The following is a 20,893-nucleotide window of genomic DNA, read 5'->3' as shown; positions in this document are numbered from 1 at the left end:
ACTCTCTGAAAATCAGATATACCTGCTCTGATTTGCCTCACACTGTTGGTTGGTTTAGCACTAAGGATTAAACCCAATGACCAGAATTGCTAGTTGGTTGTTCAGAGTATAGAATCACAGAAAATGCTGATTTGGAAGGGACTCACAGGGGTCATCAAGTCCAGCTCCTGGCCCTGCACGGGACACTCTAAGTCACACCCTGTGTCAGGAGCATTGTCCAAATGCTTCTTGAACTCTGCTGGGCTGGTGCTGTGACCACTTCCCTGGAGAGCCTGTTCCACTGCCCAACCACTTTTGGGGTGAAGAACCTTTTCCTAAAATGCAACCTAAACCTCTTCTCTGACACAGCTTCATGCCATTCCCTTGGGTTCTTCACTGCGACTAGAGAAGAGTACCTGCCCATCTGAGTAATTGCCGCATGAACAATGCTGCAGGATTCAGGAAGTCAGTATTTTTCTGATGTTATTTGTAAAAGTGGCTATTGCTCTAAATGCTCTGGTTCCTGACAGAGTGGTAAAGTCACCATAGTGTTCCTAACTTGTTCAGAAAAAGTATCTGGGTGTTCTTAGTCTGTTGGGTTCTCCCATCTCTGAAAAATTCTCAGTATTAAGTGCTTCCTTAGGGCAAGAACCTGCGTTCTCATTGTGCAAAACTATACAGGGTATTCTTACAACCTTACTTTTGTTTCCTAGTATCACACAGAGTGCATGTAACAAGTGCTCGGACAGGGTGCTGAAAAAGAAGGGGATACAAAAAGAAAGTGTTAGTGAAAAGCCTCTGTCTGTGAGGTGTTAGGACAATGTGAGAGGAGCTGCTTTCAAGTAAGGGACTGGTGCTGTTCACAGTGTATCTGCTAGGTTAAAGGTTGGGCTAACGTATTGGACTTTCAGACAACTAATAGTGCTTCACATTTCTGCTAACCTCTTATGAGGAACTCTAAGCCACAAAGATTTGCTTTTATACTTCTGACAAATGGTACAAAGCTGAGTATCTAGTGTTACTTCTGTCACCCTCTTACTATGACAAGTATTTCCCAAACTGATTTTTCTTGCTTTGTATATGGCATTCCAAATCTCAGGTAAAATTCTTTGATAAAAGTATTTTCTGTCTACCAGTCTGCCTGAAAGACGATAATCAGTGGCTTCATAATTAGACTCTTTGGTGTTTTTGGAAACAGCAGTTGCACATTCTAATGAATAAAGACTGAATTCAAGGTTGGTGCCCAGACAAAACCTGTCTCCTGGCCAGGACCCTGCAGAGCCATAATGCCCAATATGCTGGCATGCCAGGGAGGGAGCAATCTGTTTTCTGAGAGCCCTGTTCTCTATACTTGTGATTAAAATGCAGGTGCCTAAGATAGTAAGTTGTCAAGAACTTGGATTGCCTAGTTAGCTCAGCAGAGACACAAATTAAATTTATCATGGTTTATTAATTTTAGGCCACTGTTTTGTGGCACTGTTTGTGCTGGACCCAAAAACTTCACCATGTCATTTGATTTTAGTCCTCTAAACTTGTATCTGCAGACTTTGCTGTTATGCAAAGTTTCCCAGTCTCTTGCTGCTTAATGGGAATATTGATAAAATATTTCTTTTACAAATTTAATTTTTTTTTTCAGGCATTATACTGAGTGGTCCTTTGAAAATTTGCTAGAAGACTGTTTTTAACTGACCTGTGGTCATGGCAGTCCTCCTCATCATACTCTAGGCTCTGTGGTGAAAAAAATTTATTGAGGTCCTGACATCTCTCCCCTTGACATGGGGATGAAGGGAGCCAGCAATATTGCCCTCATTTAGCTGCTATAGCTGTGCAATATTACTGTTTAGCTGCTATGTTTGTGTAATAGCTTGACTGAAATTATGTTCTTATATTTGCATGTCTTTTCCAGTTCATGCAACTATTTGGTTCATTTGTGCACTGCCCATAATAAAATCCTAATTACTATTGTAAGTAAACCACTTTTTTGCTCTTAACTTTTGTCAAATAGTCTTTTCATTAAAAATTAATGATTTAATTCATGCAGGCTTTTCCTTATCTGTACATCTTTGTGTATTTATTTTGTTTCATGTGTAAACCAATTTACACTAGTGGTCTTTAGACACTCCTTGTTCTTTTAAGATGAACAAAAGCTATTCTGGGTGCATAGTATACCTTACAATAGTTTGAAACAATTTAGCTTTGAAAAATCTCTAACTCATCAAAAATTGAAGTAATTTTGGTGATGAGGAGAGACCACTGTTTTATATGCAGATGATCTCATGATCTCAGCTTTTTGCTACTGAGAATGGTAGATATCTTGCTCTTTGATTTGCTTTTTGCTACTTTATTCTGATAAGCTGGCTCTTGTGCATTGTGATATAAGGTAGAGGATGTCTTCATGTTGTAGAAGCATGTCTTAAATTCAAATGGGAAAAGGAGGAAATAGAGGATGCAACTTGATTGCTCTGAGACATGGATATACATACTTGATGAGGGATGAGTGGTGAGATGGTGTGTATTGCTGCACCTTGAAGTTTTTCAGCTGTGCTGCTCCAGTGCATTGTGGGAATTTACTGTTGTGAAGGCTTGAAAAAGTATATTTAGGAAACTGTAGTCTTCTGTTTTAGCTGGTCAAAACTCTTAAAATTGCTAGGCAAGAGAAGGACCAAATACTTGCAAACTTTACAGTGACAAATGTACATTCCTGTAGCAACTGGAGTACTTGCAGCCTGTCAGATGCTGTGGTTAGGTTCAGGATAAACCTGCCTGTCTCTTAGGATGACCGCAGTGAAGGCCTAAGATTGTTTTGTTATGGATCTGGTGCTTCACAGTGGTATTTGGTGCTCTGTCTTCTATGCTGCTTTTTTCCTGTTGCTCACAAGATATATGCACTAGACTGGGTGGTTATAATTTCTATATACATAACTCTCTCAGTTTACTTTTCATCACATTTCATATACTAGAATCAAACATGCTTGCTTTCTTTCTACCCCTCTATCATAGAGAGAAAACACAGTTTATCTCTTCCAGTGGACCATAACTTTCACTCTTTACTGTTACCATTTGGCTGACCTCTGTGATCTGAAAAACTTTGTGTAAAGACAGTGGCAGCTTCGCATGCAGCATACAGAAATGCTGATACTGGCCCTGAGCCCCATATCCAGTTGTGTTCTTGCTGTCTGTTCTGTCATCTTAGCCTTGCCCTTTGACCGTGGATTCTACTTTTTATAAAAGCAGGGAATTTTGAATACTTTGATTTTGCTGTTGTTTTGATTATTGCTAGAATGGATAGTTACTCTGGTTTCTCCAATAATGGGCTTCTCCTTATATCACTTAGTTCTAGACTCTCCCTTTTTTCTCCCAGTTTTTGTCCTCTGCTTTTTCATTCCTTTCTCTGATTTTTCTCAGGAAAAAACAAGATGTGTCCTCCTTAGCATTCATATTGTATGCAGCTTCTGATAGTAGTCTGGAGCAGCAATTGAAGCCATGACATCTAGTTTTGCAATAGGGCAAGACTGACAATTTTGTGTCAAAAGTGCTGAGAATATTTCCAAGTGTCCTGACTTTTACTGATGGTGAATGCCATCATTTGTGGCAGGTTTTAGTAATCAGTTTTTCTTAGGCTGGCTTTGTAATTGTAACACTGTTTTCCAGAATGTTTCAGTATCATAGTGCCAAGTGCAGTCTTGTACATTGACTGCTTTTAGGTTGCTGTTTTGTCTCCACCTCTAAAGGAAGACACCTGTGTGGTCTCAGCATGAGGGCAGCATCCAGGATTCTCATGTTGCTGAAGGGTTTACTAAGTAATACTTTCACTCAAAAGTTGATACTTTTAAAATTATGTAAATATGATTTTAAGAAATAAGTACCTTATATCTAGAATGTTATAGTTATTTTTATTTAAAATATTAGTACAGTAAAACAGTCAATGACTAATTTTCTGAAGACTTTATTCTTTAACCCAAAGAAGAACTGCCAAATATGTTTGTGTTCAGTTGGATGGTATTGTTGTTCTTATGAAGCTTCAACTTTCTAATAAGTGTGTTCCAAAGGAGTCTATGCTCTGGTGGCTCTGGAATGCTTAGTGAAGACACTGTTAATTCAAGTGGCTATAAATGAGAGCATTTACAGTTTATGTCTTTGGGACACTGAGTTCTTACATTCTGATTCTGAAGTGACTGATGGCCAAGCTATAAATATTGGGTTAGTAAAATGTTGTGATGCTTTCTTTAGAGAGATTTATCAGGTATGTTGGTGTAGTGCATATATAAGTGTTTGCATCACTGGTATGTATAACTTGTACAACTTAATCTTTAGGTATTTGTTTAAGGGGTTGGGTGTGTGTGTGAGATAGATTCTTCCATGTATTGCTTAATGACTTCTTTGAATGTATTCTTAATGTTTACTGCCCTTTTGTAATGCAAAAATATCCTGCATTCATGAGCTGAAAGCATTATTTCCTCTCTTCCCATTTTCCTGTTAAAAAATATCTCAGTTGCTGAGATCTGATATTAGAACCAGGAGGAAATAGTTCCTTAAGAGAAGTTTCCTTATCTTGCATCCATTTTTTATTTTAAGTTTACCCAACTTTATTTTAACTTAATTTTTGTGTGCACTCACTTCAGTTAAAAGTGATGTGCTAATAGCTTACCTCTCTTCTACTTTTCTGTTGAGAAACTTGTTTCAGGTGACAAAGTAAAAATTTGTGAAAGATAAAGTGAGGACAAATCAGTGAATTTTGAACTTGCACATAAAACGAGGGAGACTGGGTGTTGTATTGTGATTTCCATTTTTTCTTGCTGTTAACATTTTCTTTTCTACAGTGGGTTGTAGTAAGTAATATGAGTTTATGGAACCAGTTTTAGTTTTCAGACATTTGAATGTTCTAACAATGTGGCAAAATGTATGTTTAGGTTTTTGGGGAGTTGGTTTGGGCTTTTTAAATAGGTAATTGTATATATGTTATTATAAGCAAGTATAAAGTACAGGTTACCATACATTTCACTGATTATCTGTTTCACTGGCAGAGAATGTTAAAGGTGACTGAGAATTTTTTTTTTTTTGGCATGAAAATCAAAGTTCATTATTCAGCTTTCAGCTCATGAGTTGGGTGGGGGAAAATGGCATTAAAGATGGTACCAAAGAAAGAAAACATTTTAAACAAAGTTTGTAACACTACTGGTTGAAGAGTCATCTTCAATTTGATTAGCATAACGTTGAGAAGAAATACTTCGTTATTTCTTCCTTATTTCATGTGATGTGTTGGAAGTTCATTACACTAAAAGATTCACTCCATGATCTTGGACAAAGAAAGGTTTCTGCTGATTCCCGTTTCCTGAGTTTTGAATTTTTGCTCCTTAACATGATTTGAGGGTTCTGAGGAGGGACTTGCGTCACTTAGCTTGCCAATATTTTTCCTTTCCATAGTCATGTTTAATGTCTTAGTTCAACAGCTCAAGTGATGACACAGTTTTCTGGACAGGATTATTACACCATTACATACTAAAAATGTTTGCCTGCCTTCATGTAGAAAGGAGTCTTACATTCCTGTGAATTTATCATAAAATTCTAGTGTTTTCTTAATAAAAAGAACGTGCTTTAACAAAGTTTCAGAAGCTGAATAGTCATTCTTTGATTTAGGAAAAGAGTTAACTGTGAAAAAAACTCTGCAGTCAGATAGGTACTTGAATTCACTTTGCAGAAATGAGTTTGCTCCTCTCAGAATTTTATTTTGATTTGTGTAACAGATTGCTAACATTAGGCCCAAGAGTCCACTTAGATTTAATAGGAAAGGAAGAGACTGTTTTTATAAGGTACAGAAGGTCTCTAATGTTATGTCTTTATAGCCTTGTGAAGTTTTCTCATGTATTTTTGTTATGAAGTCTATTTACAGAGCATTGATTTTCACATCCTATAGTGAAATTTTGGTCATACTTCACATAAAATATTTTTCTGCACATTTTCAGTGTGGCCTGTGTTTTAAGTTACTGCATGGTGTAGGTATGTACAGCAGGTTTCCTTTGTAGTGTGACCCAGGAATCAGCATGAGCTCTTTGGTCATGCTTGACATTGCTCATGCAAGTTTAAAAGATCACTGTGATAATACTAGGAAAGATGTATAGTAGTTTTTGTCCATTCCCAAGTGGTTATCCATTTATGAATTCTGTTGTATGTCTGAGGTAGTGTTTTGTTTATATTAGTGATTAACCAGTAGGTGTACTGTTTGATCAGTAGGTGATCTGTTTAATGCCTTCTGCTGCAGAAAATTAAGATCTGTGTTATTGGTCTCCTTTATAAAAAGAGGAGGAAAAAAGCTCTTGCTTCTGAGTTGTGGATTGTACAATTTACACAAAGATAATAGAGAATACTAGTTGAGTATCCTGAAGTAATGAATGTGCAGAGATGTTTGGATACTGAACTCACCATATAAAATGCTAGGGTGATTAATTAATAATTTTTATTTGGGAGGAAATATGCTTAAAAATAAATGAAAATTTTGTGGTGCTTTACACCCACAGTGTTTGAGTATGCTTTTTAAGAGAAACCAGTACTTCCCTTTTAACTACCCTGTTTACATCATTAGGAAGATATGCAAATGGTTGTAGGTGTGTGGTTGCTTTTCTGTGGTGTGTTTTTTTTTCTTTTGGTGGTGTTTTGGTTTTTTTTTGTTTGGGGTCTTGTGGGGGTTTTTTTGTAGGTTTTTTTGTAGATTTTGTTTGGGTTGTTGAGGATGAAAAGAGTCAGTAGGTGTTGATGAGAATTTTGTGGGAGGTGAGGAGAACTCACAGAATATGGTTCCGTAAGATATAGTCCTGTTTGGACTTACCTCCCTGCTGCCAGGGCTAGGAGTTTGTACTTGTCTTTGCTCTTACCTTTATCTCCCTGGTCTCAAAAAATTTGCTCCTGACCCTTATGCCAATCTTGGCACCTTTCAGATTATTGTGATCTGTTCTGACATGCTAATTTGACCAAAACCAACCAAACAAAAGTATTTTGTGACATTCTGCAATCTTGTTGAATTAAATTTACTTGGTGACTGATTTGACAGGCTTCAAAACTGTCAAGGTAATGGCTGTAAAATCCAAAAGTGGAGAGCATAAGGGAGCAGTCAAGAGCAAGAATGAGACTGCAGGTCTTTGGCAGCAGCAAACTAGCACAGCTTAACAGTCCAAGGAATCATACTGACAGTTTCTTTTTTGGTTCTTGTCATAAATTCATGAATTACTGATTGTGTTTGGAAGGCTGCAGAAGTAGGGCACACTTGAAAGCCTAGTCAGCTTTGTTCTGTTCTAGCAGTTGGCAGATAGTTATGCACAAACATATGAATTATGTGAGTTCCCTGAAAAAATTACTGCAGTGTTTGCAAATATTAAGTAATGTCACTGACACAGTGTAAAGAAACTACAGCACTGAAAATTCTCAGCAGTTTTTTCAGCCTGCAAAATGTTGAGTTTTGACTTTGCCCTTTGTATTCTTAGGACTGAAGCATCCCAGCAGATATCATGGTCATTAATTTGGTTGAGCATAATCCTCTGTAATCTTCAACTGTCACCCATTGGTTCTTTAGAGGGTACATTTGCCATAGTTATCTACTGCACTTGTCCTGCCTGAGGAGAGTTGTTCTTGTCCCTAGTAGCAAGGGCTTCTGTCATCTATGTCTAGCAGGGCATCTCATCATACTAGTAATACTGGAATGGCTAAAAGAATTTATACACACTGCCATGGCTTGTGTGTCTTGCTTACAGTTCCCTCCAGAGAAATCAGATACAGATTATGCTAATTAGACAAAACCATACACCCATCAAGAGAAAATACTTCTGGAAGAAAACTTTAACGTTTATGCAGCAGGTTTTTAGGGATTTGCTCAGTGAAAAGTCACCACCATCTCAGATGAATTTAGGAGTGAAAAACCTGTGATATCAGAGATCTGAGTAGATAAAATACTTTGTGCATTGGAGTTTTTTCCTATAAATAGAGAAGAGCTCAAATGAAATGTGGTTGTTCTTAGTTTGTGGTGTGTGAGTCTTGTGAAGTGGAGAGAATAGTTGTATGGTTTTGTGATTGATGTCCTGTTTTTCAGAATGTCAAATTTTAGAAGTCTCAACCTATTTTTGTGGTCAGAAAAAAAAGTTAGGAGATGCTTATCCCCTTTGCCCCCACATACCTATGAGTAACATAGTGACACAGCTAATCAGGTTATATCATTGTGGATCATTTAAAAAAAGCTTTTAAAATCATCCCTGACATGCATCCAGTTAATCTTGCAAAATAAGAGTTGAAAAGAGAGCCTGAAGAGGATGGCCACATGAAAGAATTTGCACATGTATCTTTGTTATATAATCTTGTAAGATTTTGATTTTTTGAACTTGCAAAGCTTATAGCTCAATCATATAAAATTAGAAGACAGTCTTGGTCCCAGTATAATCTCTGAACACTGTTGAATTAGATAGCTGACTTTTTAGCATTTTTGGAGGAAAGGTTTAGATGAATAGCAGTATTTTCACTTTCTTTAGGTTATATTTCTAAATTGAGTTCAGCAGATATTGAAGTATTAAAAATAAGTAAAGAAGAAGTTAGTCTTTCTTTAGAGTATTGTAAATGTGGCTTAAGAATAACTTTCTGTGGAGTACTAAACTAATGCTATTTTGTGTAAATTTAAATGTCAGATGAGATGTAAATTGTGGAACATTGTAACTTCAATTTAATTTAGCTTTGGCTCAGTCACCTCTTTGAAGTGACAGTGTCATATATACATACTAGTACCCATGAACGTTTGCTGTTAATACTATGTTTTACATAGTGAAGTAGTGGCAAGCACTGACATTAAAAATAACATGCAAAAAAACATGGGGGTTAAAATGAGACCAGAATGCAAGAGCCTGAGCTAACAAGGACACAGTTTTCAAGGGGGTTGGAGGAATATTATCAGAGAACTAAAATGTCAGCAATGTTTTTAATTTCACAGGGAACATAACCACGTTTAAAGTGAGAATAGGCATATTTACTTTTAAGACAATGAAAGCTGAAGTCTTAGCTGTGAATGGGTGATAAGAAATCAGTCTTGTTAGCATGCTTCTGGCTGTCCTGTGAGATCTGTTAACAATCCCTGGAATTCTAGGAATTTCTTTACTCTTCATTTGTTATGCTTGAAGGTTTCTAAACATTTTAAAAACTACTAAATTAAGGTAACTCCTTTTTTCTCATACTATTATGTAATATTTTCATATTTTGCATCTTGTAGGCATCTATGTTATCCACTCATACCTATATATAAAATAAAGGTTTTGTCGCAGGTATTATTTGTGCTAAAGATCTGATTAGAACTGAGTATTCAAATGTATGCATAGTTGTAGCCTATTAATCTAACCCATGGTAGGATGCTGGGGTGATATATTTGTGTGCTGTTTTGGGGTGATGTGAGTGTCAGACCCTTTAACGAGCTGTAGTGTTGTGTGTTTCTGTAAGCTCTTCTTTTGAAACAGCTTTGGGGTTTTTTCAGGTTTTCACTAATTGCTGCAGAGACTGCCCTCTGCTGTGCTTCTCACCACAGTTTAGGACTTGTCAGCACAGCTGTGTTGAAGCTTTATTGAGGATAAAAAATATGAACAGAGCCTAGAACATAAATGCTGTGTTACAGAATTGCTTGACTGACCTTGGCAAGCCTTTTAACTTTTTTGTCTAGCTGTGACTATTAGCAATAAGCTTCTTGAAACCGACTCTAGTTTGTTTCTGTTATCATTCCCTCTCACCCCAACTGTAACTTTATTCTCCTTCCTATCCATTTTTCATTTGATCTAAAAATCAGAAAATAATGATGTGTAAGTGGTAATATATATTTAAAACAAAGGGAATTCTGTTATATGATATGTTTATTCTTAGTGTTTTCAATAATTGTTTCAAATCTCAGTCAATTTGGGAAGCACTTTGTGTAACTGAAAATGAAATATGTTGATAAATGCAGTAGAAAGATGTGTTGCAACTAGAAAAATCTTTGTGTGGAGTGGTTCTGTGCTGTGTGGCTTGACCTGTGCTATCAATTTTAGCTGATTAAAGGAGCTCGCTGTTGCTATGCTAACCAAGAAAGGTTGCAGCTGATAGAACACGAAGCATTTGTCTTTCACAGCGAGATGGGCAGGAATTTAAATAAGCCTTAATTGTTCCCTCCTCTTCATACAACTGCTACAAAGGTACCTTGCTTATATTTTACTGCAAAGGTGCTGGAAGGAGGTCTGAGCGAGGTGGCTGCTGATTGACATGATGTACATCTCTTATTGGTGCTTGTTTTTCATGGAAAACACTTGGCCCGTATCTGTTTTGTAGGGAGTCACCTTGTGTCTTTTGAAGTTGATAGTGTAGGCCCATTCTCAAGCTGTGACTTTTGATCGGTGACATTGCACTAACAGATAAACAACCCTAATAAAATCTGATGTCTTAAATAGACCACAGTTCTTAGATGTAATACCAGTGTGATATAAAAATGTGCTTATAATGTTTGCAGGCTTAGCAATTTGTTTATACTGTTTATAAAACTGGAATCTAACCTTAGCATTTGAATTTTCAGTTTCACTAATTTTCAGTTTCATTTAAATTTCTCTGTGCTTTAATGCTGCAAATTAGCATTGCTATTGTTTTGGTACAAATGTAACTTAGAAACTGCTAGCAATGAAAATAAGGATCAGTTGGAGGGTTTAGTCCTTTTAGCTCTTGATCCATATATCTTGCACATTTAAGTGAGCATGGAATGCTAAAACCTCTCGGCATGTCTGAGAGCCCTTTGAAATTCATGTGTTGTACTGAGTTACTGTTCTTGACAGGTGTTCTAATGAACTCTGTTTTGAAATTATTAAAACAAGTGTCAGCTGGATATTAAGTGAAGAGTTTGCGTCAATACTAGAGTTTATGCTAGAATATCTAGTTACAGGAAAGAATAGTTTAAATAATAATATTAGACTGAAAAAACAAACCATGCTAGAAGTAATTTTCTTGAACATGTTGCAAAGCCTAGTGTAAAGATTCTTTTTTCATTACAGATTTTTTTGTTGTAGATTAAAGACAAGAGGTATCAAGTTGTCATAAATTTTGTAACTTTTACTTACTTTTGCAAAACATCAGTCCATTCCAGGCTATATCAGTTATTTCAAGTACTATTAAGAGTCATAGGAAATATCTGTGAAGTATTTTCTGTCTTAAATTCTAATCTTCAAGTAGTGGTAGTAATTTTTATGCTGTGCAACATGATTTGTGTTGTGTTTTCCTTTATGTGATTGCTTTCCAAGTGTCCTAATCTTGCAGATTCACCAAAATCCCCCTGAAGAAAAAAATGGTGCATAGGAGATGATGCATGGAAAGCTGGGAATTATTTTTATTTTCCTACACCGAGCTTCCATTTGTAGAATTATTAATGTGTTTTACTTTGTTACTTTGTGATTTTTATGGCCTAGGTTTTGCTTGCCTAGAATCTGAAGTACTGAGTAAAACTACCAAAAGACACACTGTTACATGAGCCATTAATAATGCATGGCAGAGATCTGTAGCATAGTTTTATGCTCATATTTTACTACTAGTTCAGATATTGGGAAACATCTTGTATGTGATTTTAATCTAATTTCTAATCCACTTCAGCAACCTAGAATTCATCTTCCAGTTGTTTTTAATTAATATTTTAATATACCATGTCTGTTGTAGTATATGGCTTTAAGCTGATGATAAATCCTTGCACTGTGCTAATGTTTAATATCTATTTCTTGTGTTTAGATTAAAATTACAAATGTAGGTTAGGCTTTTATACTCTAATCTGTGCCAAAACTAATGAAATTTTACTGAAGATAAGCACTGAATTTCCTTGCAGTCATTCAGAATTTGCAGCTTTAATGAATTTTAAAAAGGGAACTATCAGGTCTAATCATACTTCTGGCAATTAAAGAATTTTAAACACTGCTGAAATGTAACACACAACCTCAGCCTCCAGAAAATGTCATTTTTACTCTTTGGAAGTTGCTGAAGCAAAACAAATTTAATTTTACTGTGCAGAATTTAGTTGTTAAAGCAATTAGGATTGTTATGCACACCAGCCACAGTCCCCAGGAAGCAAGTGAAAATTTTAACCACCTTACAGCACTTTTATTTCGGTCTCTGTTAGTATATATTTTATTCTAGCATCAGCCTTGCACCATCATCATACATAAATGCAATAAACATCCATAAATGCAATCATCACCAAGATGATTGCATTTACATATGTTTATTCTTTTACAGAGCTTTTGGGGTCTGTGCTTTGTTTAGTGTATTCAGGGTGTTTTAAAAGATGATAGAAACCTGACATTGTTAGCTGTGAAGAATGGTGGCTTGTAAAATACAGTATTTTTGAGAATAGTAAGTATAGTTACCAAGACAGGACTTGTGCTTTTTCTTTAATTTTGCTGTTATGAACTTGCATCAGAAGTATGGCTTCTTTGATGTTCATAATTACATCCCAGTCAGAATTTTATATATGCCCAATGATGGCCAGAGTGAATGAAGCGCTGTTTTTTAATAGCTGTACTAACATTATCAGTTGTTAGAAATCTTCCTCTGGAGGCCAAAAATAAAAGTAATCTGTGAAGAAGAGACTTTCACATGCACTTTCCAGAATTGTGTTGGTAAGACTTGTGATACTAAGTTGGACTGAGGGAGTCATAAAGCTGGTTTATTTTGGTAAGCTCTAAGTGTCATGTGGAAACACTGAGATTCCCCAGTTAGATATCGGCAGTTCAAAGCAAGATGTTCAAAGCTATGAATTTACCCTATTAAACTTTAAGCAGGCAAGCTGTGTAACAGACTCTTGTACATATCTATAAAGTATAGGAACTGCTACTGCCAAGTTCTGAAGTGGAAAGGAATTCTCTTAATTACAAATGCTATTATATAGACTGTACATATGAAGTAGTAAAAATTATTGTTCTTGAGTAAGTCTGCAAATTTTTCTCCATATAACAAATATTAATTTGGCACAATAAGCTTCTCTTGGACTGAAAATCTGTTTTATTGGATAATTGACAATTTGCAGAGAACCAATTGGTGTAACAAGCTTCCCTTATTGTTGCTGTCACAGAATTTTTAAAATTGCAAAATAAACCTTCAGAAAGAAAAAACCAAGGGAACAGTTTCTGAAATTATTCATCTTATGAGTTTTGATGCCATACATATTATTTTAAATAAAATTTTCTGTTCCTAGTATCTCCCTTAAACTGAATCTTATTTTTAGTCTCAGCTATGCCTCATCTTAATTTGAGAACCAAATTATAGCTTTTATCAGTGTAATATTTTACATTTTGCATCTTTGTTACCATTGTGGAGAGGGACTTGAGACCTGATCTGTTTTAGTTTTTTGGTTTGTTTTTTTTTTCCTTGCATGTTTATTTCATTTCTTACAACTGGGCAATAGCATTTTTCCACAACAGTTGAAGGTGAGGATTTGTGATATCTGATGCGGACCTGATACAACAGGAAGAAGGAGGGGGGGCTTAGGTTTGGAAGGGGTCACTCCTTATCAGAAGTTCTTTGATTAAAGGAAGTTGTTCAGCATTCCAGACTTGCAGCATGCTTATGCTTTTATGGATTACCGGTTAGTTATGTCTGGGGTCAGGTTTTTGTGTATTTGGTTTGGTGTTTCCATAACGTCAAATTTTAGGTTGCCTGATAATATGATATTTTGTATTGTCTTTTGTATAATCTGGTGTGATTCTTCTGCTCTACTGTTTATTGCTGGTTTTAGAAGTATTTAGCTTTCTAGGACACCAGAAATGCTTTTTATTTTAAATTCCAAAATTCTTCAGTTGTCATTGTGGTTTTCTGACTGTTGCTGTTAAAGTGTGACTGCAAGGGAGCTCTGATTTTTCTCTGGCTTTTGCTTCTTTTTTACTTGATTTACTTGGATCTTGAATACTGAAAGTAGGCAGCTATTATCACAGGTCACTTAAATGTCTTGGTACCTTGTTCAAAGAATTTATATGTCCTTTGTGTCTTGCACACAGTTTATACTGAAAATGTAAGCAGTGTTACTAAGGTTGCCTGTTACTCCAAACTATATTTTTGTTTCTCTTGTCTTCAGTTCACATTACTAAACTAGAGAGATTTTAAATCTTCTAACTCTATATACTTTTTTGTAACTGGCATTTGAAATTTGATGGAGAATATGTAGCTAATCCCACTGTAAATATTCTTGACTAGTTTTTAAGCATTGGCCATCAACTCAATTTTCTGATACTGCTTTCTGATTAAGATTCATTAGAGAGTGTGACATCATTTAGCTTACACATGATTGAGTGTAAAATTGTGTTTTGCTTCTTGCAGGTCCTCACACCCTGTTTTTGACTTTTTTAGTGCTGATTAAATGGGTATTATTCATGCCCTCAGTGCCTTATTCACTGTTTCAGCACCTGTTGGTTGTACCCTATAGACTCAGGAATGTGAGTTTTCTTTCAGCTTGTCAGAGGTGAAAACAGATGAATGTAGCTTTGAAAAGGCTCAGTGTTCAGACAAGCTATGGCAAATACAATTTGAATTTAAAAGAATTTGAATTATCTTCCATCCACAGTTAAAATAGTGGTCTTTGCAATTTTATTTTGCCAATGAGGCTTCCTTTTTGAGGGTTGGTATTTCTGTACAGAGAAGTTGCCGTATTGAAGGGCTACCTTCTGTAGCTACCTGAGGATGATTTTGGTAAATTTTTATCCACCTTACTCTGAATTTCACAGAACTTTTTCATAAAGTGGTGCTTTATATAAACCTGTTTAAATGCTAATTTTTTATGGCTTTATTGTTTGAAAAGCTGTTCTAAGTTGGGCGCTAACAGAAGGATTTACAGGCACTGAGTAATTGTGGGGTACTTGCAGTGCTAGCCCCGGTACCTTGGAGGTTTTGATTGACTTTTTTTTGTTTCTGAATGTATGAGTGTTAAGTATTGGATGTTGATCAGTGGAATGCAATTAAGTGTCTTATAGGGCAAAAAAAGAATTTTTACTACCACAGAAATGCTTTAATTGAATTTTCTTATCAGGAAGATTTTACTAATAACTATTTTAGTAGCAGGGGCTAGAGAGGAAACAAGTAAAGGAAATAATTTTGTTGTTATTGCATGCTGTGTGCTACTCCTCATGAAAGTTAAAGGCTCTATGTATTTAGAACTGCAAGCTGGCAAATGTGCTGCCACAGGCAAAAACTTGTGTAGGAGTTTCTATTGCTGCTCCTCCCAAACAGAACTATAGATATTTAATTTTCAGCTTAATTACAGCATAAACATCCTTCCCTTCCTCCTCCAAACACAAAGATTTGGTATAAGAATGTAGGTGATTTTGGGTTTTGGTTTTTTTTCTGTCCTGGTGCTTCCAGTGTGTAATAAAACTTAGAGATATTTAATATTATTTCATTTCAGTAAATTAAAAAAAAGTCATAAAATGTAATTTGAAAAATTAAGTATATCGGTGATATGGTACACAACTGTTTGTTAATTTTATGACCTTTTAATTGGAAAGATTGCGGATAATGATCACTGACAGAAAGGCAGTGTGGTATAAAACTCACTGTTACATGTATTATATTTAAGAGATGAGTGGTTATATGTATCAGGACACCTAAGCTCTTTAGCCTGAATCATCAGGAATAAGAAATCAGATTAAGGTTTGTGTAGTATAGTGGAATGTTGTACTTGACTGTGAAAATTAATTATTATTCTCTGTCAAATCTGTTTGTCTGTACTCCCACACAAGGATTTTAACTCTCGTATTTAATCCTTCCTGCTTTAATGCATATCTGTAGGAAGTATTAGTAGTAGTTGCTAACCAGAATTCTCCAAACCTTTATCCTAGGACTTTATCTGTACTTGTAATTGTGTAAGTGCAGCTCTGGTCTACTTTAGATAGTATCTTTTGGATGAACTCTATGTCAGATCTGTCTTCTCTGAATCCAGGAAGCAATGCTTACATAAAATGCCTCAATTTATAAACAATAAATGTAAATATCTTATGTTCAGTATACCAAACTTCTTATGAACATGTTGTTTATAACAAGTTTTTCATATTTAGTGCCTGTAGGATTGTAAGCATGGTTTGTGTTGGAATTTTTAAGAATGAAAGTACAAATTAAAACTTGAGTAAGAGCTCTCTGAAAACTGCTTATTTGCAATTGTGTTAAGTACAGAATCACCATGGTTTTCACTGAGGAATAAAAGAGATTTTAACATTAGTTTGAACAGTGCTCTTTTTCTGACATTGGCACCTGAAGCCTACCAAAATATGTGAAACAGCTTTGTGAGGATTCTGTAGTTTTTAGTAGGGGAAGAACCACTATGTAAATTTGGATGTAAAGTTCCATTGTTGTGATGCCTGGGGACCTTAGGTGTTTTCTTATTGGTCCAATTACTCACTAATTTCTTTTTCTTTTTTTAATATCTGTCATTAGATTTTCCTCCTGGATGCCTCTTGAAGTGTCTTGTGATGGAAGGGAAATATTTTTGAATCTATAATGGATTTTACACAATGTCGTAACACAAACTGGCCTAATAGCAGCATTTTGGTGTGAAAAGCATAAGCATAATTACAAAAAATCATGACAACTTCTCATATGAATGGACATATTGCAGAAGACTCTGACAACGAAACAAAAAATGTGGATCTTGTGTCTCCTGAGGAACCTCAGAAGCATAGAGAAATGGCTGTTGATTGCCCTGGGGACTTGGGCTCCAGGATGATGCCCATGCGGCGCAGTGCTCAACTGGAGCGGATCCGTCAGCAACAGGAGGACATAAGGCGCAGACGAGAAGAAGAGGGAAGGAAACAAGAACTGGACCTTACTGCTTCCATGAGGCTAAAGAAACTAGCACAAATTCCTCCTAAAACTGGAATAGATAATCCAATATTTGACACAGAAGAAGGGATTGTTTTGGAGAGTCCTCACTACACTGTGAAAACACTAGGTAGGTAAAATGCAGGGAGTGGGCTAACAGAGTAAAGATTTTATTTGGTATTAATGCTCTTTCAGGCCACTAGAAACCTAATTTAGCTAATCTTTCATAAACATCTTTAAGTTGTCTTGTCCTTCAGATTTGTGGTGGTTTGGGGTATTTTTATTTAGCCGAACATCAGGCTATGTGCCTTAGCAAGTGACTCTTCAAAGTGGATCCATTTGGAGAACAGTTAAATACCTTGTGGATAATAATTAATTTATTCAATGTCTCTCTATCCTCTCAAGGCTGGGGAAAACCATGTAAGTAATACCCAATTTTATGATGTTTGTTGAACTGTAGACCAGAATAAGGAATGAATAAACACACATTGTAATTTAAAATAAAAAAAGCTGTTGATACCTTAAGAAGAAACATGCTAGTGCTTTTTTCCCATTCTGTCTTGCATTATCAATTGCCACCTGATAAACATGTCACAACAATAAATCCTTAAAAAATTGATGTTGATAATGAAAATCTGCTTAGGCCTTGATGAAAATGTAATGTTAATAATTTTTGAAGAAATGGATAGTGAATTTTTTGGTTTCATAGTTGTCATTTTTTTAAGTATGGTTATTTAGAGAAAGTTTCTAACCTTTCTTCCCAAAACGTAAGTATTTTAAATAAAATGTGGTGTGTCACTGGAGTGAAAAAGATGCACTGGGAATCTGTGGCTGTCCTGCTCAGATTTCAAAATCCATACCTGTTCAGAGATTGATTGCTTTGGAGGCAGCCTTTTTTTCTGGACTGCACCAAAGTTTCTTGATTTTTCTTTTTTTTCCCCTTTCCTATTGGCTGGTAGTTGAGAATACAGAGTGAAAAATAGCTATGAGATTGCCAATTTCTTTGTTTTTACTTCATCTCTAGTATTTGTGTGGATGAACAACAGTTCTGCTAAAGACAAGTCTCTGCTCCATAACCTCTGGTAATCCTTATTGTACAAATCCCTCTTTAGGAAAATTTAGATTGAAAGAGTTATCAGGAAGTTATCCTGTTCAACCTCCTGTGGAGAGCAGGGTCAGTCCCAAACAAGGGTGTCCCTTTTTTAGTGCAGGGCTTGTCAGTTGAGAGATCTCTTTGTAAGAAGCAGATTCTGTAGTTAACTTTATGAAGTGTTAGGTATTTGATTGTAAAATTCTGTCCTTGGAAAGAACACAAAGCAGAAGATACAAAAATGGATGTCAAACAGTAAAAGTGTCTTCAGCTGGGAGTTGCTTAGCCACAGTGGCCAAAAGCTGTAAAGACTGCTGAAGGAATTGGAAATTAAAAATAGAGAAGGGAGGAAAGTGTGACTTGGAATTAGAAAGCTGGGACTTGGTTTCATGCTGGAGGTGCTGAGATCATGGAGGGAGGATTGGTGCAAAGCAGCTACCCATGGAAGCTGGTAGGGATGAGAAGTGAGTAACATACATCAGTCTGACATACTTGAGAAGCAGCTAGGAGCTAGTGTGGACTGAAGCTGATTGAACAGAAGAAATAACAATGAAGAAATTACTGTGATGATGAAGGATGGGTTTTAAAATCTCTTAGTGGGGAACTCATAAGGGTTCTAGCTGTGGGAGAAGCTGAGGGATTGTCCAAGTATTTGTGAAAAGCTGGGAGGAGGAAAATAGTTTCGGCTCAGCAAGAATATAAGATGGGAAATTGTTATTGAATGGAAGCTAGGATTCTTTGAATACTAGGTGTAAGAAGAGAAATTGCAAACATTGGAGACAAGAGGATTATAGAGGTGTGTGTCTGTGGAAACAGATAAATTGGGAAATAATAAATGGTATGAAGTCGCCTTACTAGGTAACTTGGTCCACTTCTGTAATTGAAATTTGGGTCTTGTCATTTGGATCATTAAACTTAGATTTAAGAAGAGAGGATTTATAGTTCAGCATTCCATGAGCCAGGATTGCCCTTGTGGCCAAGAAAGCAAATGAGATCTTGCCTTAGGGAGAGCATTGGCAGCAGGTCAAGATCCTGCCCCTCTACTCAGCCCTCTACTCCTCACCTGGAGTGCTGCGTCCAGTTCCGGGCTTCTCAGGACAAGAGAGACAGGGAGCTCCTGAAGTGGATCCAGTGCAGTGCAACAAGAGAGCATCTCTTCTGGGGAAAGGCTGAGGGAGCTGGGCCTGTTCAGGCTCTGGAAGACATGAGTGAGAGGGGACCTCAGCAATGTCTATCAGTATCTGAAGAGAGAGTGTCAGGCTGTTCTTGGTGGTGCCAAGAAATAGGAGAAGAGGCCATGGGTAAAAACTGATGTACAGGAAGTTCCACCTTAACATGAGGAAGATCTTCTTTACTGTGCAGGTGATCAGGCACTGGAAGAGATTGTTCAGAGAGGCTGTGGAGCCTCCCTCACTGGAGATATTCAGCTGAACTGTTTTGGATGCAATCCTGTGCCATGTGCTTTAGGATGAACCTGTCTGAGCAGAGAGATTGGACCACTGTGGTCCCTTCCAAACTTACCCACTATGTGATTCTGTGATTAAGAGCAGTGCTTTTGATTACACACAACTATGATGTTGAATTGTTGTAAACATAGGAAAAAATAGTTTTATATAAAATACTGTGGTTTTTTAACCTATACAGTTCCTAAAGAATCTGTATTCAGTCACTAGTGTTGTCAAAAATAGAGTTAAAATTTAAATTCAGTGAAGTGCTTCTGCAGTAACTTGAACTCTTAGAAAATTTTCTTCTACTTTTAAGCATGCCCTTTTTCCAGTTTCTGAGTTAATCTTTCTAACATTTGTAACACAGCATCTGGCTGTTCCCTGTTTCCACTTTTACTGTCCAGGTTAAAGTGCTTAGTCACATTGACAAATCTCTGAGATTAGTTAGGAAAACTCCACATAAACCTGGACAGGTGCTAGTGAATTACAGAGATGTTCAACTATCCTTCTTTGGTATGTTTTAAAATACTAATTTTAATTTTGCTTTTGTGTTTGTGTTAGTCCATAGAGTTTCTCCTGAAGATTCATCTTTTAAATAAGGATATTGACCTGTGTGTGTATTTTTAGTTTGGAAAATGTTTTGTAAATGGCAATGTCTAATTTGGCAGATCCTTGCCAAGACTTTAATGTTTTTATCATCATAAAAGAAAGCAGGCTAGATTAAAGAAGTTAGAATTTATATATAAAAATAGGAGACTTAACCAAAAGAATGTTAAAGGGCATGTTTGTTATCAAAACAGTATATGATTTGGACAGCTGTTTAAGTGGGAGTAATATCTGTGCACCTGGTACATGTGCATGTATTTACTGGCTTTTTCACGGCAATATGCTTCTATAAAATTCAGACTTTTTTTAGTTTTCTATGGTTAATTCAGCTAATTTAGTTAAATGAATAACTGATGTTTCATGGAAGTCAGCCTTTCCAAAGTAAGCCCTTTCTGGTTACAATGATCATTATTATGATTATTTTTTAAAGCTGTCTGTTTTTTGCTTTTATATCTTGGCCAAAACTTATTTATAAATATATTATTTAAAAAACTTCCTGAAATACTCTTTTATCCAAAACTACTTTTACTGGCTATGTGATTCAAGTTATATTTGAAGCATTAAAGTGCTAGCACCAGCACATAGATTTATTCTATAGAAAAGTTTGGGAATGAAGACATTGGTGCTGAGGTATAGTAAAGCCTATCTTCTTAAGTTTGCTCTTCTTAACTTTTTGTTTAAGGTGATAAAAACCAACTATTTTCTTTTCTTAGTTTTCTAATCTAACATGTTAAGCTGTGACTGCACATCCTCCCCTGCAGTTGCATACTTTTGCCCTGGCAGTCTTTTGATTAATGTGCGTATCTCACAGTGCTCAGTCACATTCCAGCCATTTCATAGTCTAATGGAAAAAGGCTGCAACACTTCATGTAAAAGAAGACTTGATAAAACACAGCATTTGATTGCTAATTGATCTGCAATTTAAAAATGGACTTGTTCTGCAAAAGAACCCTGA

General features: G+C 36.1%; 1 protein-coding gene across 1 annotated transcript in view; it reads left to right on the top strand.

The window, feature by feature from the left end:
• Positions 1-20,893, top strand: part of PALS1 (protein associated with LIN7 1, MAGUK p55 family member) — a 55,301-nt gene that overhangs the window by 10,172 nt on the left and 24,236 nt on the right. The window contains exon 2 of the mRNA XM_085582069.1: positions 16,414-16,927. Within this exon, the coding sequence (XP_085438195.1) occupies positions 16,561-16,927 (367 nt within the window). The 5' untranslated portion in view covers positions 16,414-16,560. The remainder of the gene's footprint in view (positions 1-16,413; positions 16,928-20,893) is intronic.

This window comes from Lonchura striata, chromosome 5, assembly GCF_050655825.1.
Source record: "Lonchura striata isolate lonStrDom1 chromosome 5, ASM5065582v1, whole genome shotgun sequence".
Classification (NCBI taxonomy): domain Eukaryota; kingdom Metazoa; phylum Chordata; class Aves; order Passeriformes; family Estrildidae; genus Lonchura; species Lonchura striata.
Note: the sequence above shows the minus strand (reverse complement) of the source record. Positions and strands in the feature narration are given on the sequence as shown.